This window comes from Mycothermus thermophilus (genome assembly GCF_041956435.1).
Source record: "Mycothermus thermophilus strain CBS 625.91 unplaced genomic scaffold VTJ04scaffold_1, whole genome shotgun sequence".
Classification (NCBI taxonomy): Eukaryota; Fungi; Ascomycota; class Sordariomycetes; order Sordariales; family Chaetomiaceae; genus Mycothermus; species Mycothermus thermophilus.
Genome location: NW_027191427.1, coordinates 3266964 through 3289945, shown reverse-complemented (window position 1 = coordinate 3289945; position 22982 = coordinate 3266964). Strand labels below are relative to the sequence as shown.

The window sequence follows — 22982 nt, the reverse complement described above, 5'->3', positions numbered from 1 at the left end:
GAAAAAAAAAAGGAAAAAAGGAAAAAAGAAAAGAAAAAAAGATGAAAATCCCCCCAAAAGGAGATGACAACAGAGCGTCCAACAAGCAACAGACGAAGACAGTGAGGGATCTAAATGATGAATAAAAACACTCACCTCACCCAGTTTCTCAACGATGCCCTCCGCTTCCGCACATGGGATCTGGCCAAGCACTTTGTTGACCTCGTCCAGCTTCCCGGTCTCCAGGGCCTTCTTCATCTCGTCACTGAAGCTGTCAAAGATGGCCCTGGCCTTTTGGACCTCTGGATCCTCGCTGTTCGCGTCCGGAATCTTGAAGTTGATCGTGGTCCCTGGCTCAACCGCATGAAGTTGGATTTGCTCCACCGCTTCCTCCTTGTTCTTCGCACGCTCCTCAGCAATAACACGAGCACGATTCCGGATTTTACTGTAGCTTTCAGAGACATCCTTCCAAAACGTGTCCTGGGCAGGGTGCCCTGGGGTTTGGATGCGTTTGAAGAAGAGGGCGACACCATCCCGACCCAGGGCGCGGCAGTACTGAAGGAGGAGGGCTTGGTGGACACAGTTGCGGGCAAATTCTTCACGGCCCTCGATCTGGGCATCGAAGGCAAGAAGGAGCAGTCCATCTGACTCCCGTTCCGTCAAAATCTCGCGGTGCTTGACCAGGAACTCGTGCGATGCTCGGTAATCGGAAGCAGGGATTTTCGCAAACTCCTGTGCCAAGGGGGAGGCTTTGATCTCCTCATTCTCATCAATCTCCTCTTCCGGAGGCGGGTTACCACCTGACGGCGAGTTGGCGGCATAGTTGGGGTTGAGGAGCTCGACTTTTGTTTCGGACTTGCTACCACCACTTGGGGCGGAGGAAGAGGAGGAAGACTTATTGATGAAGGAGCTGTTGAATCCGTCGTGAATATCATCGCTCGTAATCTTTTTCTTCTCCTCGGCCTCGAGCTCAGCAAGCCTCTTAAGCAGCTCCCCCTGGACGTTGGTGACCTTGTCGATGTGCCCCTGGATCTCCTCGAGCATGGCCTCATAGCGGTTCTCTGGGGCGACGTTCTTCTCATCGAGGGCCTTGTTGACCTGGTCGAGCATGGTGGCCATCATCTTGGTATAAGTGGGCGGCTGTTCCTCGGCGCTGTGGACGCCTTCGGGCCGGGGTGGCACTTGGTCATCCTTGGGGTCGAGGCCGGCAGCCGACTCCATGACGACGCGGAAGGCAACCTCGCCTGGATTCCCCGCCTTCGCCTCGTCGGCGCGAGCCTTGAGCGACTCATGGAGCTGGACAAAGCGCTTGTGCAAGGCGTCGTTGATGATGCGCTCGTACTTCAGGGTCTCGATTTCGTGGCGGCGCTGCTGGCGCTGCATGTGGATTTGGTGCTGCTTGGCGCGGATGAAGGACCGCTTGTCGACATTGGGATGCACCTCGATATCCGAGTCATCGCTGAGCTCGAGGGCATCCTGAGGGTGTGGTGTGGCAGGTTAGCACGAGGAAGACAGGAAGACAACAACATGCTTTGTTTGTTTGCTTTCTGAGAGCGCTTACCCACTTGCTGTAGTCTACCGGCATTGTGGTTGTCTGTGGTTACACTCTGGAGGGAAAACTTGTTTGTGTCGTGTCTGTCCGAGGTGAAATCTCCTGGGAGAGAGGTTGTAAGTGCGTTTAGGTTGTTGATGGAGGTGGTGTTTGTTGTTATTGACACAATGGTGGGGTGCTCTGGGGTGCTGGAAAGTGGGGCAGAACCATCTGGAAGGTGGGAGTCAGGCATGACGCTGACGGGGGGATCCTTTGTTCACGTCCTCCTCTCCTTTTTTCCTTTTTTCCTTCTTTGTTTACTTGCCTTTTTCTTTCCCATTTTCTTATTTATTCATTTTCCATTTTTCGATTTTCTTGCTCATTTGGTTGTTTTCCTTTTTCTCTTCTTCGTTTACTCCTGTTTATCCTGGTTTACCCCTTTTGTTTGTTTCCCCCTATTTTCCCGTTTTCCTGGTTTCCTTCAACAAAAACAAAGCATATAATCACATTTGAAACCACGCAGATTACACTTATGGATTCTTTCATATTGAGGGCCAAATACTCATAATTTAATATGATTGCAAAAAAGAATTACACCAGCTCCAGCCCACCTACTTGTAGGTATCTCTCTTACACGCAAGTCAACAGTTCCCAGACGCCAGCGGCGGGGCAGAGTCGCCACAAGCAATCACATCTAATCCAGCCAGCCACTCCATTGCAATTACATACACAAATCATGAACAGCCAAACGCCTCATCCACCCAGCACCACCACTACCCCATTACTTCTTCTGGCCCTCGACGAAATTCAACGCCTCCTCTGTCGGGACGCAGTCAATCGTGCTCGTCTTGTTGTGGAAGGTGACGCCATAGCACTTGTCAGCGACATGGACAATCTCGGGACGGAAGGTGGTGCAGATGAACTGCGTCCCCTGCTCGCGCGAGATCTCCTTGAGCAGGGAGGCCACGGCGGTACGGTACTGCGCATCCAGGTTTGCGTCCACTTCGTCGAAGATGACGAACGGACTCGACTCGGCCGCCTGGAGCGCAAAGATGAGGCAGAGCGCGCAGAGACCTGAGCAAGGAAAGACAAAGCGTCAGTGCAGATCCTATGACTAAAACCGGGGAGGTAAAGCTTACTCTTCTGCCCACCACTGAGCTGCTGAATCTTTTGCTGCTCGTCCATAACCTTCGAGTTGAACGACACCGAGATGCCGACTCCTGTGTAGCTTTCAACACCGCCAGATCCTTCATCATCCGAGTCGTCATCACCCTTGCGACCCCGGTCGGCCTTGCGCTGGATAACAAGCCGACCGTGGCCTGCCGGTACCAACTTCTCAAAGATGGTAGAGAACTCGCGCGACACCTGCTTGAAGGTACGCTCGATAGCCTCGTCCTTCTCCTGGTCCAAGTGCTCGATGAGCGCCTCAATTGACTTCTGAGACGTATCGAGCTCCTTGCGCCGCTTGAGGAGCTGGTCGCGCTGGGTCGTGAAGCTGTTGTACTGGTCGAACGCCTTCTTGTTGATGTGCTTGTACTTTTTGAGGGCTTCGTTGACTTTGCGTAGCCTCGACTCGATCTGTGTTGTTGAAGTGGTTAGTGGGTAGAAGCAAGGAATGCCGTTTGGCTGTCTTACCTGCTCGGGTTTGAGCTTTTCGTATTTGTCAAAGCCCTCCGGAAGGATGCCCAAATCGCGGATGTTCTTCGCATACTCGGCTGCTTGGCTGATGAGGCGCGCCCTAGTCTGGACATTCTTCTCCATCCTCTTCTGGTGCTGCTCGATACGCCTCTGCAACTCTTGAGCTTGCGTCTCCTTCTCGGCAAGGCGCGCCTCGACCTGTGCCAGCTCTGCGCTGGCCTTCTCGGTCTTCTGCTCGTTCTCGCGCAGTTGCTGCTCCACGTCGTCCATGATCCTCTGCGCTTTCTTTAGCTCCCTCTGCGCATCCTTGTAGCTGTCGCTGCCGCCCGCAGTCGCATTCTCGAATGCCAGACTCCGGAGCTGATCTTGCTGCGGCCGAAGGTGGCTCTGAAGCTCGGTTTCGAGCATCTTCTTGCGGCCTTCGAGGTCAAATCGCCGCTTGCTGACCTCCTTGAGCTCCCGCTGCAGTCGATGCACCTCAGCAGTAAACTCCTCCAGCTGACGCTCTTCGCTTGCAGTCAGTGCCTTCTTAAAGTCTTGCGCAAGTTCGGCTTGGTATGCCGTGATGGAGTCATCCAGATCCTTGAGGTTCCTCTCCACTTGAGCCTGCCGCTGCAGTGCTGTCTCCAGGTTGCCACGCTCACGCTCAAGTTGCGCGTTCTTAGTGCGCAACTCCATCTTGAGAGGCTCGAAGCCCATCTCGAACTGGCGCATCTGCTGCTCGAGCTTGTGTTCCTCGCCGCTGGCAGCCGTCACCTTTTGGTCCACGACCTCAATTTCCTTCCGAATCTTGTCGAGGTCGGCCAGTTGCTGCTCGTACAGGTCGCGGAGCTCGGTGACCCTCCGAACCGCATCGAGGCGTGACTTGCGCGCGTCAACGTAACCACCCGTCATGGCGCCACGCTTGTTCGTGGTGTCACCTTCAGGGGTGATCGCGTCGAGGCCGTGAGATCGTGCATACTGGGATGCGATGGTGAGGTTTGGACACACGATGGTGCGTCCAAACACCTGCTGGAACGCTTTCTCGTACTTCGGGTCGAACTCGATCTTGCTGATGAGCGGTTGCGCGTCCGACGCTCGCGGCATCTTAACTTGTCTTGGCCGCAGCTGCTCCAGAGGCATGAAGGTAAGGCGGCCACCATATGTCTTATAAAGGTGGTCCGAGAGCATGGTGGCGGTCTGCGCATTGTCGACGACGTAGTGGAAAAGGCTATTGCCCGCCACCTGTTCGACGGGCAGCTTGTACGCATCGAGCGGTACGTGCATCAGCTCAGCCAGCGTCCCGTAGGCACCGGGTATATCACGCTCGCGCTTAAGACGGCGGATCGTGGCGAGACCCTTGGCGGTCGCCGAGTCCATGGCGTACGACAGGATAGACTCAGCCTGGTCGCGCTCCGCGCGCGTGTTGGACAAGAGAGATGAGAGCTTGTCCTCCTCACGCCGCAACCGCTTCCGCTCCTCGTGAAGTTGCTCCCGGGCCTCCTGAGCCTTGGTCAATTTCTCAGCCAGTGTCGCGCGTTCCCCACCATAGCCCTCGATCTTTTGCCGAATGTCGTGGATGGACTTCTCGAGCTGCGCGATGGATGCCTGGACCGCTTTGACCTGTTCCTCGGCGTCCATGGCATTCGCCTTTTGCACCCCCAAGGACGTAGTAGCATCTTCGATTTCCTGCTGAAGGTACTTGTCACGTTCAGCCTTTGTCTTGAACTGGGAGCTGCGCGTCTGCTTGGTGAGCAGGCGATTCTTCCCGGCCAGAGCCTCGTCCCTCTGTTGCTTGATGGTCGCCTCCTCGTGCCTCGCCTTTTCGTACTCGGGGGTAATCTTGGCGAGGTCTGCCTCGGCGGCCTGAATCTTTTGGGTCACCTCCTGCAGCTCGGCCTCTTGGCGGCGCTGGACCTGTTCGCGAGCGTGCCGCGTCTCGTCCAGGTGCTTGGCCTTCAGCTCCGCTTTTGCGCGCAAGCGCGCAGCATCCTTGCGGTCCTCATCGAGCTGCCGCCGCTCGATGGCCAAGAGTTCCAGGTTCTGCTTGAGCTCGTGAGACTTGTGCTCAAGGGCGCCCATTTCTTTCTCAACCTTCTGAAGCTCAGCACGATCCTTGGTAGAAGCGCCAGCACCATCCTGGCGCTGCTCCTCCAGTTGCTCTAGAGCCTCATTATTGGAGGCTTGCAGGCGGTGCCAGTGGGCGTACTCGAGGCAGCGGCGCTCCCTGTCCTTGTCCTGGAAATCACGCAGTTCGTCCTTCTCCTCCTCAAGCTCCTTGAGACGCTCCTCGATGTAGGCCAAAGTTTCGTCAATCTTTTCCCGTTTGCTGTTGGTTTCTGCCATAATCTTGAGCGATTGTATCCTGCGGTCGTCGTAGGTGTTGGTGCCGGCGATTTCCTTGAGCAGATTCAAGCGCTCCGACTCCTTCATGTTGGTGATGGCGGCGATGCGACCTTGTGGCACAATGTAGAAGGGATTTTCTTTGGCGAAACCGGCCGTTTCGAGGATCTTGAGGACGTCCGCGCGGGTTTGGACCTTGCGGTCGACTGAATATTCATCCTTCTTGGGACCGATAGTGCGGCGGATAACGACCTCATCTCCGGGTTCGCTGAAGCGCTTATCGGTATTGTCGAAAATGATCTCGACGTAGGCGGACATGACGGCGGACCCTGACCCTTCATGGAGGAGGGCTTGCCGCTCCTCGCGGCTCAGGTTGGTGTAGGCATCGCTGAGGACAAAACGGATGGCGGCAAAGAAGTTGCTCTTTCCGGAGCCGTTGCGGCCGACGATTACATTGGTTCCCGGGGAGAAGGGCTCGATGACGGTTTGGTCCTTATAGCTATAGGCGGGGGAGGGGTGTCAGCGAGGACGCCTCAAAGGTCGACTGATTGATGTGACAACGGCACCTTTTGAAGCCTTGAATGATAATCTGTTTGATATGCATGTTGGGCTAGTTTCACCCGCTCGACCGTAGAGTCGAGCGAATCACTCGAGATGCTGCTGTTGTTGCTGGCACCAGTGGCGCGAGGGGTCTTCAATAAATCAGGGCTGAATTGACGTTGGAGATTCGCTTTCGCGTCAAGAAATCTGCTCACGGAGTCGTCCACATTCAAGGGTATTGTCCGAGTCCAACCCGGGTTCGGCGTTATTGTTTTTTGGTCTCCAATAGCTCCGTCGTCGTCTGGTGGTGGGCGGTGGTTGTCTCTGGGTCCCAGACCACGGGTTTCTGTCTCGGCGCGTCAGGTCGCGTCAGTCACGTGATCTGTCCCCACCTTGAAGGCGCCAAGAACCCAACGCCCGCAGGCTCCGGAAGCCACCCTGTGGTTGCGCAAGGCAGAAGATGGATGGAGAAGTTCCACAGGTCACAGGGGCCCATTCGGCCATTCAGCCATGCTTCGAGTCGACATTGGACTAGGAGGTGCTTACAGAGCCCATCGGCAATTCAGTGGTTGGGCACCTACCACAGTAAGGTAGTGTACGGTACGTCAGTCAGTACCTATGACATACATGCAACACATCGAGCCCCAGGGACAGGGCGCCTCTTTCATCCGTGCGGATCACGGCGGTTTTTATGGACCATCGATGCGGACCGCCAAGCTGTCAGGACTGGGCGGCTGAGCTGAAGCCGCAACCGCCGCTTGACTGCATCCAGCTGCAACCTTGCACGTCAGCAACACCAACGGCCTGGGGGACGGCAGTCAGGTTTCGCATGCAGTACGGCTGCAACGGGAGCATTCCGTGGACCAAGTCGGGTCCCATCCATCCTCATGACTTGTGGTCAAAATTTAGACAGTCTGTACGGAGTAGCTTCGACTCATCTATGATACACCTATCCAAGCGATGCACACGTTCCAGAAAGTTGACGGGAGGAATGCGATGACGCAATGGAAAGCAAGATAAGAGACGGAAAAAAGAAGGGAAAAAGGATGATGATGATGATAATAATGATGATGGTGGAGGAATAGAGAAGAGAGGAGATGGAGGAGATAGGTAAATGCTTCTGTATGGAGGACTTGAGCACTCGGATCCGTCTCCATGTTCGAGATGGATCAGAACAAAATAATCTTTGAAGGGGATGGATCTCTTTGGGAGGAAGGCGTCGATCTCGGGACATGGGGCACGGGGCTTGGCATGGCCTTGACAGGGGGCCTTGCCCCAGACAGGGCTATAAGTATGGAAGAGGATTCTTGGGATTCATTAACCGGCTGATGCCCACCTCCGACCCGACCTGGCTTTTTGACGACCAGGCTCGCCGCCCTCTTGAAATAACGGTATGTGACGATGCGAAAACACGCCTTGAAATCAACAACACCTCCCTTACAGCGCACCCATCCCAACAACACACATTTATCTCTCCCTCGTGCTTGTTGCTCTCTTCTAAAACCACATTTTGGCCCATTCTTACACGTGTCATTGTAGTGCACGGCGCATGAACACCGAAATCACCCCCACTTCCCAACTCTTTCGACCTTGACCTTACACTCCGAAACAAAGCCGTGCCATTCCCTGGATTTCAAGGTGAGATCCATCCCCGCTCATCGCCGCCTGACATCCCGGCTTCCGCTTTGGGAAACTTCGCTCTTAGTGCGCTTCACAACAAGTCAGCTCGGGATTTGGTTTACACAAGGAAATCCTGCTGTTTTCCCCATCTCACAAGGCTTTCCTCTTTTTCACAACCTCGCTCATTCAACACTTCACTCTCACACTTCACCACACCTCAGCACAAGGTTGGGGACACATGAAAATCCTGGCCTAAGCTGTTCTTGTCTTATCTTGCCCTGTCCATCCCATGAGATTCCTACTGTCTTTCCACAACCTCTCTCATTCTCACAATATTTCCTCTATCTTTTCAGAATCGTCATTCATTCCAGCACCTTTCCTCATTTCTCAACCTTTCCCATTCAAACACTTTTTTCCATTCTCTGCAAGTTGCAACTTCAACCAACCTTTCCCCCATTCATCCAAACTCTTGTCCCTCCATCCAACTTCATTCCCTGCGACTCGCGAAGTCAACTTTCCTTTCTTCAACCACCTTTCCTCTTTCCAACCAACTTCTTTCCTTCATTCAGCCAACCTTCACTCATTCAACTCTTCTCCATTCTCTGCGACTTGCGACTAACCCAAACATCAGACAGTACCATCCATGGTGCTCTTCACCCTTTAAGATTTCTCACAACTCGTTGACATGAACCAAGCATGGCGTCTCGGTAAGTTGACCAACTTCCGTCCAATGTCTCTTTGACGTGAATTTATTGGCTAACTCGATCGATCTTAGGCTCGACCGGCTCGTTACGTATGTTTCCCCAACCTCTGTTCATGGATGAGACCAACCTGTGGCTGTCGCGGAATAATCGCCATTCACAATCCAGACTAATCGTCGCGGAAATTCGGATGAGGCCAACCCGCGACTTGTCCGTATGAATTGTTGCGGAATGCTAACATTCGTTTTTCAGCATCCTCGAAACGGGCAGCACCCGATTAATTCGGGACACCGCTGTCAATCAACTCGCCGACTGGCAGAAGCAACACCCAGAGGAGCTCTTCAACCTCTTGACTCGAGTCGTCCCATACCTGCGCCACAGGGACTGGGAGACCAGAACCACTGCTGCCAAGGCCATCGGCAAAATCATCGAAAATGCCCCTCTCTACGATCCCAATGCCGAGGATGCTGTTTCCTCTGGCGAGCCTACCTCTGAAAATGGTTTCATCAAGAAGGAGGAGGACCTGAAGGATCCCATGATCCTAGATCAAGAAGAATTTTTCAGCCTCGAGACTCTGGACATCGCTTCCATCCTCCGATTCGGCCGTCCGCTGCTCCGTGGTGGGAACGTCGATCTTGCTGTCGCTGGCCTCGACCCCCAGAAGCGTCTGGCCCACCAAAAGAAGACCCTAAACGGTCGTCTTGGGCTTCTCGGCCGCGTATTTGAGGATGATGAAATGCCCGTCATCCCTGATCACGCTGCCAGCCCGGCGACCCCGCAGGAAGCCACGTCGACAAATGGCAACGGCCAGCTCAACAATGGCACGTCTGAGAGCCAGAACCAACCTCTCGACGAGAGCAAACTCAGTTCCCGCCAGCTCAACGTCCTGAAGAGGAAGCGGAAACGGGAGGCTCAGAAGGCCGCGCAGGGCAAGAGCGGGTTCGGTGATTTAACCCTGCGCCGGACCACAACCGCTGGCTCGGATGGATATGCTGACGACACTCCCATGGCTGATACCGACTCGAAGAAGTCCAGCAAGATGGCTGATTACTTCAGCTTGGAGCGGCCCGCGGACGTGGACGAGGACACCAAGGTTGTATCGGAATTCAAAGGCCCGGTCCTCCCCATCAAGTCAGAGATAGAGGTCGATGACAGCATGGAGGGTGCCGAGTGGCCGTACGAGCGCCTTTGTGAGTTCCTCAAGATCGACCTCTTCGACCCGCAGTGGGAGACGCGTCACGGTGCTGCCATGGCACTGAGGGAGATTATGCGAGTTCACGGTGCCGGCGCCGGAAGGCGGAAGGGTCAGCCGCGGCAGGAGAACGACCGCCTCAACCGTCAGTGGCTGGATGACCTCGCCTGCCGGCTTTGCTGCGTCCTCATGCTAGACAAGTTTACCGACTACAGTTCCGATACGTCCGTGGCGCCCATTCGTGAGACGGTTGGCCAGACTCTCGGTGCCGTTCTCCGCCACATCCCAGCCCAGTCCGTCCACGCCATCTATCGCCTGCTGTATCGTATGGTGATGCAGGAGGACCTGAACCTGGACCAGAACGTTTGGGCAGTCTGCCACGGCGGCATGGTGGGTCTTCGGTATGTGGTCGCCGTGCGTAAGGACCTCCTCCTTCAGGACAGCGAGATGATCGATGGTGTCATTCGCGCCGTCATGAAGGGGCTCGGCGACATTGACGATGATGTTCGCTCCGTGAGCGCTGCGACTCTGATCCCCATGGCCAAAGAGTTTGTCATGATGCGCAGGAATGCGCTCGAAGGGCTCATCGACATAGTTTGGGACAGCCTGTCCAACCTGGGTGACGACCTCAGCGCCTCGACTGGCAAGATTATGGATCTGCTCGCCACGCTCTGCAGCTTCCCTGAGGTCCTGGAAGCCATGAAACTCTCGGCCTCGCAAGACGAGGAGCGATCTTTCACCCTTCTCGTCCCCCGCCTCTACCCCTTCCTCCGTCACACCATTACCTCGGTGCGTCTTGCTGTGCTTAAGGCACTCATGACGTTTGCGAACCTCGGCGGCGAAACTGCTCAAGGTTGGCTCAACGGGAGGATCCTCCGCCTGGTTTTCCAGAATATCATGGTCGAGCGCGATCAAGACACCCTCAATATGTCTTTGGAGCTGTGGGGCGCGCTGGTGCGTTATCTCGCAAAGAACCCCGCCGTTCTCGCCGACGAGTTCGCACCGCACATGGAGCCCATGATGCAGCTGGCCCTTCACCCCATCGGCGTACCCCGCCATCCTATCCCCATGAACGGAGCCCTTTTCCAGAAGCCATCGGGCGGAACGTACACCGTGCCCGGCACCACGCCGACCCCGGCCCGGCGGTCGTCGCCTGCCGAAAGTGAACGCGCCACGAAGCGTCGCAGGAAGTCGACCAAGGTTGAGGACACCCCCGCGCCGAGTCATAACCATGACGTTGATGGCCACATGATGCAGGGCGACGTCGATCTAGTCGGCATGGACGTCCTCGTGCGCTCACGCGTGTCGGCCGCCAAGGCCATGGGTCTCATCATGTCTTTCCTCCCGCCGGCCCAGCTTGCCGGCTACGACAGCCTCATCTTGCAAGGTCTCACCTCACCCTTCGCCTCGACCCAGCTGTCTGCGGCCATGATTATCGACGAGTACGCCAAGAATTGCCCGACCGTCGACGCCCCTGCACGCTTCATCGAGCCTCTGCAACGCATCATCGACGAGGAACGGCCTTCACACTACCGTGATCTCGTTAGCTTCGTCCAGCGCGTGCGCGCTCAGTCACTGCAACTTGTCAACCTTTTCCGCGATCATGGAAAGGTGTCATTCAACAAGCTTCCCACGCTCCCTGTTGTGGTCCAGGGGGAACCTGAGGCTGGTCCAGGCGCGTTTTCTGTCGCCCACGCTGAGAAGGTTGTCGGGGAAGACTTTGACAAGCTCAAGAAGGCCATGGCGCCGGGTCAGCGGCTGATTGCATTGCCGCAGCTCAACGAAGCCCGTGAAGCCACTATTTCTGCCATTGAGGAGGCCAAGGCCGCCAAGGAGGCCCGCGATGCCCGGATCCGCGCTGCTGCTGCTTGCGCCCTCGTGGCCATGAAGGTGCTCCCTAAGAAACCCAGCCCGCTCATCAAGGCCATTATGGACAGCATCAAGACAGAAGAGAACCAAGAGCTCCAGGGTCGGTCTGCGGCAACCATTGCTCGTCTGGTCCAGCTATTTACCGAGTCCGGCCGCCGCGGTCCTGCCGACAAGGTGGTGGCAAACCTGGTCAAGTTCTCATGCGTCGAGGTTGCCGAGACGCCCGAGTTTCCCAACCACGCCCACAAGAAGGATGTCATCCTCTCGATGCAGAAAGAAGAGGATCGCGTCGATCATCCCGATGCCGCCAAGTTCGCTCGCGAGGCAAAGGCCGCGCGCATCACCCGCCGCGGTGCCAAGCAGGCCCTCGAGATCTTGTCGCAGACTTTCGGCCCCGAGCTTCTGTCCCGTGTGCCGAGCCTGCAGACCTTTATGGAGGAGCCGCTGGTCAAGGCCTTCTCGGGCGAGCTGCCAGCCGAAGCGCGCAACCCCGAGGAGACATTCGGTCAGGAGATCATCGATGCTATGTCTGTCATCCGCACAATGACACCGACGCTGCACACGGCGCTCCATCCGTTTGTTATGCGCCAGGTGCCGTTTGTCATCAAGGCTCTTCGCTCAGACCTGTCGGTGTTCCGCTACATGGCGGCCAAGTGTCTGGCGACCATTTGCAGCGTCATTTCTGTCGATGGTATGACTGCTCTCGTCGAACAGGTGCTTCCGTCTATCAGCAACCCTCTCGATCTTCACGTACGCCAGGGCGCCATCGAGGTTATCTACCACCTCATCGCCGTCATGGGCGATGCCATCCTGCCCTACGTTATCTTCCTGATTGTGCCTGTCCTCGGCCGCATGAGCGACTCAGACAACGAGATCCGACTGATTGCGACCACATCATTCGCTACCCTCGTCAAGCTGGTGCCGCTCGAGGCCGGCATTCCCGATCCTCCGGGTCTGTCGGAGGAGCTTCTTCGCGGCCGCGACCGCGAGCGCACCTTCATCGCCCAACTCTTGGATCCCAAGAAGGTCGAGCCGTTCCAGATCCCTGTCGCCATCAAGGCGGAGCTCCGCTCTTACCAGCAAGAGGGTGTCAACTGGCTGCATTTCCTCAACAAATACCACCTTCACGGTATTCTCTGCGACGACATGGGTCTCGGCAAGACTCTCCAGACCATCTGCATTGTTGCCAGCGATCACCACCAGCGGGCCGAAGAGTTTGCGCGCACCGGTGCGCCCGACATGCGGCGCCTGCCCTCGCTCATCGTGTGCCCGCCGACCCTTTCGGGCCACTGGCAACAAGAGATCCGGACCTACGCTCCGTTCCTCACAGTCACGGCCTACGTGGGCCCGCCCGCAGAGCGCAAAGCCATGAAGGACGAGCTTGACAAGACCGACATCGTCATCACGTCATACGACGTGTGCCGCAACGATATCGACGTCATCGAGAAGTACAGCTGGAACTACATCGTCCTTGACGAAGGCCATCTCATCAAGAACCCCCGCGCCAAGATCACACTCGCCGTCAAGCGTCTCAAGAGCAACCACCGCCTGATCCTGACGGGCACGCCGATTCAGAACAACGTGCTGGAACTTTGGTCCCTATTTGACTTCTTGATGCCGGGTTTCCTGGGCGCCGAAAAGGTGTTCATGGACCGGTTCGCCAAGCCCATCTTGAACAGTCGGTTCAGCAAGGCGTCGTCCAAGGAACAAGAAGCCGGTGCACTCGCGATCGAGGCGCTGCACAAGCAAGTGCTGCCGTTCCTGCTGCGTCGTCTCAAAGAGGAAGTGCTCAACGACCTGCCGCCCAAGATCCTGCAGAACTACTACTGCGACCTCAGCGACCTGCAGAAAAAGCTGTTCGAGGACTTCACCAAGCGCGAGGGCAAAAAGCTCTCGGAGCAAGCTGGGCTCGAGGACAAGGAGGCCAAGCAGCACATCTTCCAAGCCTTGCAGTATATGCGCAAGCTCTGCAACTCTCCGGCGCTCGTCATGAAGCCAGGTCACCGGGCGTACGAGGAAACTCAACGCTACCTGGCCAAGCAAGGAACCAGCCTCGAAGACCCGGTCCATGCACCCAAGCTTGGAGCGCTCCGCGACCTGTTGGTGGACTGCGGCATCGGTACCGAAGGCCAGGAGAACTCGGACCCGCTGTACACTCCCATCAAGCCGCACCGTGCACTCATCTTCTGCCAGATGAAGGAGATGTTGGATATGGTCCAGAACACCGTGCTCAAGCAGATGCTGCCGTCGGTGCAGTACCTGCGGCTGGACGGGTCGGTCGAGGCCAACCGCCGCCAAGACATCGTCAACAAATTCAACAGCGACCCATCTTACGACGTTCTGCTGCTGACGACCAGCGTCGGCGGTCTCGGTCTCAACTTGACGGGTGCCGATACAGTCATCTTTGTGGAGCACGACTGGAATCCGCAGAAGGATCTCCAAGCCATGGACCGTGCCCATCGTATCGGCCAGAAGAAGGTGGTCAACGTCTACCGTCTCATCACTCGCGGCACACTCGAGGAGAAGATCCTTGGCCTGCAGCGCTTCAAGATCGACGTCGCCAGCACGGTCGTCAACCAGCAGAACGCCGGTCTCGCAACAATGGATACGGACCAGATCCTGGATCTGTTCAACCTCGGCGACTCCGGTCCAAACCTAATCACGGACGGCAAGAACGGGCGTGCAGGCGACATTGAGGGCCGCGAGGAAGACATGGTGGACATCGAGACGGGCGACGTCCGCCAGCCTGGCAAGAAGGCCGCCTGGCTCGAAGGCCTTGGAGAGCTGTGGGACAAGGCGCAGTACGAGGAGAGCTTCGACCTGGATGGTTTCTTGAAGACCATGCAGTAAATGGAGAGACAAGAAAGTGCCAGCGGTCGCGGAATCTCCACGCAGTCGCGGACACTCCTTGGTTGCGGTGTCTTCTTGTCGCAGAAATGGGTATTAATCCTTGGATGGGCCTGAGTGATAACCCTGAGGATCGCGGTGCCTTGTTTTCTGGTTCTGCGATGTGTTTTTTGGTCTTTTTGTTTTCTGGTCCGTGGGTTCAAGCGGTGTTTTGGAGGGAGATGGTCATTTACAAAAGGGATGGATGGACACCTGGAATGGAGAGGGGAGGGCGTTTGTTGGACTAGCTATGCCAGCCAGTTTGGCGGCATGTGTAAGATTGTATGGCTTGCAAGTGGTCGCGCAGAGTTCGTTGGACTGCTCGAGGGCAGCATACCGTCGTCTTGGGGAGTTGGTTCCCTGAGATAATATCAATGCATTGAGTTCTCTCTGACCACCCAATTCCTCCCATCTCTGCCTAAGTTCCGGATGCGGCTGTGTTCTGCCCCTTGTGTGGCGCCCAAGCAAAAACTTTTGGGCTTCAACCAGAGGCTGTGCACCACCATGCCATGCTTGCGTGTCCCGAATAAGGAACCATGGCGAATACCTATGAACAGGACAATGAAATCAATGTCCAGTAGGCCAGTTTTACTGTGAGGTACATAAAGAAACTGCATGTTTTGAATCCTTGAAAATATGATGCTGGGGTATTTTGGCTCTCCCTTCCTCCCCACATCCTACCTATGACGACATCGATGTGAAAAAGCCGTTTTGAACACACTTCGGTCCAGGGGTATTCAGGTTTATTCGCCACCCCTCCTCCAAGGAACAGCTGGCGAGTGTACATACGTACCTTAAGTACGCGTCCATGCAGCAAGGCTAATACTATTTCTCCTCCAGATCTTTTCGTCCGAGGCGTTCCATGTTTAGAGATAGCTCTCGGTTTCGTCCCTGAATTGAAGTTGGTTTATGCTGTGCCTTGGTGATGCCAACCTCAAGCGCCTGATAGCCCTTGACAGCACGAGCAGCATATCCTATCCGCACAGAACACGTACTCGATCTGACAGGGCTTCGTGTTGACGAATGCATTGTGACGAACAACGCTATATTTGGGAGCCCCGAGGCAGCTTGCTTCTCTCTTCCTTAACCTCTGGGACTGGCTTTATACACACTTGGATTGTCAAGAGCATCATCAACGAAGCCTTTCGTATGTTAGCTACACAACTTCGACGGCTGTGATTGTTCCTCCCATCAGCAAGACGAAAAGCATCCCTGTCTCAACCTTCTACCCCATACACATCCTCTTTGATTGAGGAACAGAAGAAGTATCTGAGCCATGGCTCATCACGCCCCCTTCAAATCCCTCTCCCCCCTTTCCTGGGAACCGGACATTGCGCCGCTCTTGGAGCATGACGATAGTTCCTCATCGTCATCTCCAACCCTGTCCGCCCTTCTAAAAACCACCTTCGCGGATGCCGCTCTCCTCATCGACTCGATCCCCTCCCCGTTCTCTCCGTCGTCGCCATCTGCTCGCACCACCAAGACCCGCGCCCGGGCGCATACAGAATCTGCTGTTGGTTCAGCAAGGGGGAAGGAGCTGGCCAAGTACCGTGGAAGCAAAGATGTGGAAGGGGAGGAGACGGTGACCAAGCTACAGGCCGAGTGGAAGGAGGTTGTGAGTCCGTCGGTGACAAAGGGGAATGTGAACGGGATTGCAGTGTACAAGCTGGGCTCCAAGGATGGGAAAGGGGCCTGGTTTGCCAGGAGAAGCGTGCATTATGCTTCGACTTCTCAGAATGGAGGGCGGGAATTTGACAAGTGGTGAGTTCTCATTGTCTCAATTCCCTCTTGACAATCTTACATGTCCGGTCTAGACTGACAAAGTCATTTATTCAGGGTGGCAGCTTTGAGGAGCGAGATGAAGGTGACGCTGAAGAGGGTTGAAGAAACTCCCGGGATGGAACCAGGCACAGGCAATATCCGCGGAATCGGTGCTGAGAGGAGAGTGGATGGCAAGGTCTGCGACGACGGCACGGTTGACTGTAAGTTTTGCTTTCTTCGAGTCCAGTGACAGAAACTAATCTTTGATACCCAGTGTATCACGTCTCTGCGAGATTCCCCGGCCCAGCTAGCGCCCGGGATTTCGTCACCCTCATGATGATGCCTCCTGAAGAGAGAGGGAAAATTAAGTCTCGACCTCCGAGGCAGTTTATGATCGTTTCACGGCCTTGTGAGCACCCAGACTGCCCACCCAGGTCGTCCTTCGTCCGCGGTACCTATGAGTCTGTCGAGCTCATCCGTGAAGTGCCGGTCGACAAGCCACTCCGCAGGGTACGGTCGTCTGTCGACCTTACCGCAGGAGATACGTGGAAGGAAGGGAAGAATGATGATGGAGAGGATACGGAGTCAGAAGGAGACGTCAGGGCCTTGCCCTCCGGAATCCGCCGCAGTCATGCTGTCGAAGATACCGAGATGGCCATCGAGTGGCTGATGATCACTCGAAGCAATCCTGGAGGCAGCGTGCCCCGGTTTATGGTCGAGAAGGGAACCCCGGGTGGGATCATTGCCGACGCAGACAAGTTTCTTGCATGGTTGTCCTCTTTGACCCTTGATGACCTTGCGGAATCTCCCTGTGAGAGTGAAGATGGCAGCTCGAAGGAGAAGCTATCGGTTGAGCAGACCTCTGGTCAAGAACAGGACGGCCCAGCAGAACCAACACCCATCCCGGACGGCAAGGTCGTCGACAACCATGATGAGCCTCAGGTATCGAAAGCAGCTAGCCTTTCCGGGGATGTGGACGGCATCAGTGATACCTCATCCGAGGATAGCTTCGCTTCTGCCACAGAAGGCGGCGACTGGCGGCCTGATGATGAGGCATGCGACATCTCCCTCTCCAGCAACGACAACGATGTCCGCTTGTCTATAAAAAACAAAAACCAGGCCGGCAATCACAGAATCCTGTCCGCCCCCAACTCGGGTTCGGCGCCGTCCCTCGTCCCTTCGTCCACCTCCATAAACACCACAGCCTCATCCACCTCTTCTTCCCCATCAGAAACAGCAGCCGCAACATCCGCCGTCGCGGCACGTCTCTCGCGAGCCCAGGCCCGCCACGACAAGGAGATCAATAAGCTGCGCGAGCGAATGCTCAAGGAGCAAGCGAAGCTTGAGAAGCGCGCCGAGGCTCGCAAGCAAAAACAGAAGCAGACCAAGAAGAATGACCAAGGCAACAGCAGCAGCACTGAATCCGTCTCAACCCCCACCCCGGAGGCCACCGCCGCATCCGCGGAGGACTCCAAAACAGAACGAGACCTCGCCCGGATCCGCGACAAGTACGGCCAAGCAGTCGCTCGGCAGGAGGAAAAGTTCCGCCAGGAGGCGGCCCGGCTAATTCTCCCCCTGGCTGCTGCCGCTAACACTACGCGGACCAACAAGAAAGAAAATAGCCAACACGGCAATCAACAACAAGCCACACCGACACCTGCGACAGACTTGGAAGTGGCAGCGACGACGGCGGCAGACGTATCGGCGGCCGCAGCGCTCGTGGTGGCCGCCGCCGAGCGCGAGCGAGACCAGGCACGGGCGGAGCGTGACGCGGTGCGGCGCGAGCTGGACATGCTGCGGGAAAGGGTCGGCGAGCTGCAGGCGCAGAACACGATGCTGGTGGCGAAACTGGGGACGATGATGGGGTTGCCCTTGGATGCGAAAGGCCTTGTTGTCGAGGAAGAGCGGAAGAAGTAGAGGGCGATTGATGGGGTTTCCAAGTCGCTTGATGACACATGGGAAGCAGGTATGGGTTTGGACAGCTAGAATGAATTCCTTGAACCGATAACATGTCTTGAGTAAATAAATCCTCCTACCAACTGATCAGTCTCAATCAGGCCCCAAGACAGACAGCCATCGACTGAAGTAAACATATCCGACATCCCAAACCACGAAAGAACTCGTAGATCTGTGGCGGTAGTAAATTACGAAATCCCCTGCGGAAGTGCAAGTGACGAAGAGGATCCCGTACTCAAACAATACCGCCTGGCTTTTTTATTCTCGTCTAATACGCAAACCCTCCGATGGAGGGGGGTGCGCATCCCGCACTCAAGTCCAGCCGCTGGGCGCTGATGGCTGGACGAATCAGGCAGAAGACGGTCGATGAACAGGTAGCGGATAGCTACCGACTTGAATGAATACGTGGCGTAGAGAAGGATATGAGATCCTCCTCTGTTCTCTTCTCTCGGTCAAGCAAAAAGGGCACATGGATGAAACTTGAGAGTCGGCAGGCGAGGATAGGCCCATTCACTTCAGGCGCACTCTCTCCGACAGAAATAAGAATGCCATCATGGATGCACTGTCTCGTGCAACGGATCAGAGCGTTACGCGACCGCTGAGAGATACGGCTTGACAGACCACATCAGCCGGGACTCATGTACGGTTGCGCGTACTCTGTCCGGCTCGAGGCAGAAGTCGATGGTTTGGTGGTGTTGAACGGAAGTCGGTATTTTGGCTGACGTCGGAAGGAGTTCAATGCCAAAATTTTTCAGCTTTAGGCCAAGACAAGGCTTGGGGCGCGTGTTGAGGGTTAGGGTTATCTACTGTCTATGAGAGGAGATCCAGGCTAGCACATCAGATTGCTTGAAGCAAACCCTCACCAAGAAACACAACCCAAGCCGAATTACGCATCATTTCTATAATGGCTATAGCAAGGGCGCCCACCCTATGTGTATCCGTTTGCCTCCTCTATCAATCATCCACCGACGCCGTGATGACCGGTGATATGTGCGCTCTATCGTCGGTTCTGGCAATAGAGAGGTTATACAGCCCCCAAATTGATGAAAATCGTGGCAGAATCCCAGTTCCATGTTTCAATCAACAAAACTCAGAAGATGAAAAATGCTCCCCCAATCGGGTGAACCCTTCTCAAAGGTAAATCATGTCGTCGCGTGCCGCTGTAGCATAGTGTGAGTGACTGCCCTTTCCATGCATATTGCGGAGATGTGCACTTACGGCCTGTCCCAATCCACTTCACAGGAACCTTTGTGAACTCCTCGATGAACTTGACGTAGGCTTGCGCTTGAGGCGGAAGGTCCTCCTGATATCTGGTCAGCACTCATCCGTGTCACATCGCCCAAGGTTCACGCCCAGCGACGTACAAATTTCTTGACTGCAGTCGTGGATGTCATCCAGCCCTCAAACTCCTTGTACACAACCTCGCACTTCTCGAGGTAGGTCAGGTCAGCCGGAAAGTAGTCGAGCTCCTCGCCGGTCTCGGGGTCCTTGTAGGCAACCGCCACTTTGATGACGGGGAACGTGTCGAGAACGTCGAGCTCTGCGAATGTTTGTTAGCGGCTACTCCAATTCTCTGCCATAGTCCACGTGGTGCAAACATACTCGTCAAGTTCCAGGCCGTGTAGTAGTTGACGGCAGCCGAGTACTTCAGGACAACGAGGTCGAGCCAGCCACACCTGCGCTTCCTGCCTGTCGAGACGCCCCATTCCCGGCCGATTTGCTGCAGCTTCTCGCCCGCCTCGCCGGTGTCTTCGGTCTTGAAAATGCCCTCTCCTACCCTTGTTGTGTAGGCCTTGGCGACGCTGTCCATAAGTCAGCAAACCTAAATGAGCCATGACTTGGTGGATGGAGGTCTGTCAACGAACCCAATGATCTCCTTGATGTTCCTCGGGTTGATGGCGAGGCCGGTGATGACACCACCCAGGCCCGTGTTGCTGCTGGTGACGTACGGGTATGTGCCTGAACGAACAAAGTTAGCCCTTGAGTGCTTTCCACATCAGCCACCTGTTGGGCGATCCCACCATAGTCGATGTCCAGCATCAGGGCATTGGCGCCCTCGATAAGGATGTCGACGCCGCCGGCCTGGGCCTGGTGCATGTAGCTGACGGCATCGACGACAAACTCCGGCAAGAGTTTCCTGTACTCGCGGAAGCGGGCGATCTCCTCCTCGACGTCGTAGTCGAGCAGGTCGCCGAAGCGCTTCTTGTAGCCGGCAGCCAGCTTGCGCAGCTTGGTCTCGAAGCGCTCCTGGTCGAAGATCTCATGGACACGGATGCCGTTGCGCGCCGCCTTGTTGGCATACGAGGGACCGATGCCGCGGCCCGTGGTGCCGATCTTGTTGCCGGCGAGCTCGCGCTCCTCCAGGCCGTCGACGCGGGCGTGGAGCTCGAGGTTGACCTGGGCCCGGTCGCTGACGAGGATGTTCTTGCGCGCATGTGTAAGACCCTTTTCCTCGAGGGCGGCGAGTTCTTTGAAGAAGGCCTGGACGTTGAAGACCACGCCGGAGCCGATCAGGTTGGTGCAGTTGGGGTTGACGAGGCCCGATGGCAGCAGGTGGAAGCTGGATGTGAATCAGGAATGTCAGTATTCGCGAGCACGTTGATCGTCGTTACGACTTGAAAAGGAGGGCTGTTGTTGGGTTCTCGTACTCGTAGGACACGCCATTGGCACTGCAGACATCAAATCATTAGCCATGAACAAGACATTCCCAAGTCGCACGAAGTCCAAAAAAAGGAGGACAACGAGGTCGGCGTCGACTTACACAACGGAATGGCCTGCATTGTGTCCGCCAGCGGCACGGGCGCAGACGCGCGACTTCTGGCAGAGGATGTCGCTGAGCTTCCCCTTACCCTCGTCACCTGCAATGGGCGCAGCGCAAACCCCGAAGTCAGCAAGACAACAAACAAAACAACATGAACACAAACATCAACAACTCCTCCCGGCGTCGTCGTTCGACCTCAGTAAACCTACCCCACTGTGCACCCAGAATGATGGTCGCCATGGTCGCGGAAGCCGAAACGGGCAATCAACAAACCCAATTCGCAAATCTCTCAATCAACAGCGGAGAACGAAGGTCGGCTTGCGCAAAGTTAAAAAGTCCCTTTTTTTCCCTTTTCCTTCGGCGGGGCTAGTGGGGCTGTTTCTGCTCTCGACTTTTTAAACTGACTCACCCAGGGGCAGATTGCAGCAGAGAGGCAATTCTTTGCCACGAGCTGCAAACGCGGGGCAAACCGCCGCCCCTCGCTTCCGACACCGGGCCGGGAGAATGCATTTCCGCATCTCTTTCCGCAACCATGATTCTTCATACTAGGACTAGAGGCTACCTGATATTTTTTTTCTAGATTCGTTCCACTCGGGGTCTGACTTGTGATCCATTTTGGACTTCTCTCCCTAAGCAGAGATTTTTTTTTTTTTTTTTTTTTTTGGCTAAGAAGGATGAATCCTAGATTCCAAAAGGGTTTATCGTTTGGAGCGGAGCGCGGAGCGGAGTGCCCCAATCGAAGAACTTGGTTCTGAAAGAGAAGCGGAAGCAGCGCTTTGCTTCACTTATTAGCTGATCCCCTTTTGAGAAAGTTATCAGCAATTGGTCAGTCGGCTTTCTGTGACGTCATCTCTGAAGCCATATCGGCATCTCGTTCTGAAGCAAGAGGGTTTTGGTGTTGAGGTCGTTGATGCGTTTTGGAAAACAAACGAAACAGAGGTCTAGCGAGAGCAGCCCTTGTAAAGGAGAAGTATATATAAAAGATAAAATAAAAAACAAAGAAAGATAGAAGAAAAGAAGGACAGAAGGAAGGAAATAAGGAAGGAAAGAAGGAAGAAAGGAAAGAATAAAGGTGTGATGGGTAAAATAGCTGTTTGTTAATTACCTGCGTTGTAAGAACGCTGGGGGTCAAACCGTGCTTCGCTTCACCTTGCCCTGGGCTCACCGGAGGGATTGAGTCAGGGCAATATTTACTTGTATTGCAAATTTGTTCATCTGATGTTTTCCTGTAGCTATGATCGGCGGCACTAGGTTGCGAGAACAGATGAGTGTAGAAAAGTGTTTGATGCCAATCCTGTGCGACGATGCAATCTTCCTATTCCTGGATCCCGCTTACACAGCAGATCACCATGCTGTCATTCCGGCACACTGGATAGAATCGGCAAAACATGGTAAGAATGGCGGGATATTCTCCCTCAGAAACGGCAGTTTGATTGTTGGCATCGGGAAAGCCCATGGAGCCTCACCGTCCCATCGAGTCTGAGTTCATGCTGGAGTTCACAACTGACAACATCATCGAGGAATCGGAAAGGCCTTCTTCTCATTTACCCATGAGGTGTTTGAGAGGCAGCTTCCGCTCTTCCTGGGCGGATACTTGCCGTCTGTCCCTTCAGGTTGGTTTCTTCAGAGAGAGCCGGTTGTGTGTAAGTCGACCTGAGCACTGGCCACCCACCAAAACTTGCCCTTTCTGACCAGCGAGATAGCCACTGGGCCAATCAACATCAAGTTGCCGCACAACCCCTGAACGCCACCAGGCCACCCAGACCAACAACCACAAGCAGTTGATGAGTTCTGACGGGAGGTAGTTGTTAGCTACCTTCGCTCACGATTGTCCATGTCGATCTTTTTTTGACACGAGCAGCGAAATTACTCCGATCCCCAGTGGCCCAGCATGTTACTATCTTCTTTCCAGCATTCGGAAGAGACGGGAGATGATGGAGTTCGGCACTTCCGTCGAGTCCGAGGTGGAAAAGGAGAGCGGTCTGGATGAACTCGGCCTAGTTACCCCTCGTAGATGTGGTGTAGAGGATAAACGCCATGCGATGCCGTAGTAATTCCGCAGCTATGATCACGAACAATCACATGCAAAAATCTGAACGATTTTCGAGCATCTATGTACGTACCAAAATGTGTTGAGAAGGGGATGTGACATCAGAAGCCGCAGGGAGCTCGAAATCCGTTGCACAAGATCCTACTCCGTACTCCACCGTGCCCGAAATCGCGGTT

General features: G+C 55.2%; 5 protein-coding genes across 5 annotated transcripts in view; 2 read left to right on the top strand and 3 right to left on the bottom strand.

Moving 5' to 3' along the window:
- VTJ04DRAFT_1220 (uncharacterized protein) overlaps positions 1 to 1564 on the bottom strand; it is a gene marked incomplete at both ends in the record, with an annotated part of 2503 nt that extends 939 nt beyond the window's left edge. The window contains 2 exons of the mRNA XM_069358885.1: positions 136 to 1455; positions 1541 to 1564. Of these exons, the coding sequence (XP_069223829.1) occupies positions 136 to 1455; positions 1541 to 1564 (1344 nt within the window). The remainder of the gene's footprint in view (positions 1 to 135; positions 1456 to 1540) is intronic.
- A 727-nt stretch (positions 1565 to 2291) lies between these two features.
- On the bottom strand, positions 2292 to 6074 carry VTJ04DRAFT_1219 (uncharacterized protein; the record flags this gene model as incomplete). The annotated part of the gene is made up of 4 exons (XM_069358883.1): positions 2292 to 2584; positions 2650 to 3088; positions 3146 to 5969; positions 6037 to 6074. The coding sequence occupies 4 exons, from the start codon at positions 6072 to 6074 to the stop codon at positions 2292 to 2294; spliced, it is 3594 nt and encodes a 1197-aa protein (XP_069223828.1).
- A 2252-nt stretch (positions 6075 to 8326) lies between these two features.
- Positions 8327 to 14242, top strand: VTJ04DRAFT_1218 (uncharacterized protein; the record flags this gene model as incomplete). The annotated part of the gene is made up of 3 exons (XM_069358882.1): positions 8327 to 8337; positions 8406 to 8423; positions 8584 to 14242. 3 exons carry the CDS (start codon positions 8327 to 8329, stop codon positions 14240 to 14242), a joined length of 5688 nt encoding a protein of 1895 aa, XP_069223827.1.
- Positions 14243 to 15554: 1312 nt separating this feature from the next.
- VTJ04DRAFT_1217 (uncharacterized protein) lies at positions 15555 to 17956 on the top strand (the record flags this gene model as incomplete). Its single annotated transcript, XM_069358881.1, has 3 exons — positions 15555 to 16039; positions 16115 to 16260; positions 16314 to 17956. The coding sequence occupies 3 exons, from the start codon at positions 15555 to 15557 to the stop codon at positions 17954 to 17956; spliced, it is 2274 nt and encodes a 757-aa protein (XP_069223826.1).
- A 1170-nt stretch (positions 17957 to 19126) lies between these two features.
- Positions 19127 to 20996, bottom strand: VTJ04DRAFT_1216 (uncharacterized protein; the record flags this gene model as incomplete). Its single annotated transcript, XM_069358880.1, has 9 exons — positions 19127 to 19155; positions 19214 to 19298; positions 19360 to 19535; positions 19598 to 19797; positions 19861 to 19954; positions 20017 to 20555; positions 20644 to 20664; positions 20757 to 20853; positions 20966 to 20996. The coding sequence occupies 9 exons, from the start codon at positions 20994 to 20996 to the stop codon at positions 19127 to 19129; spliced, it is 1272 nt and encodes a 423-aa protein (XP_069223825.1).
- Positions 20997 to 22982: the final 1986 nt, after the last annotated feature.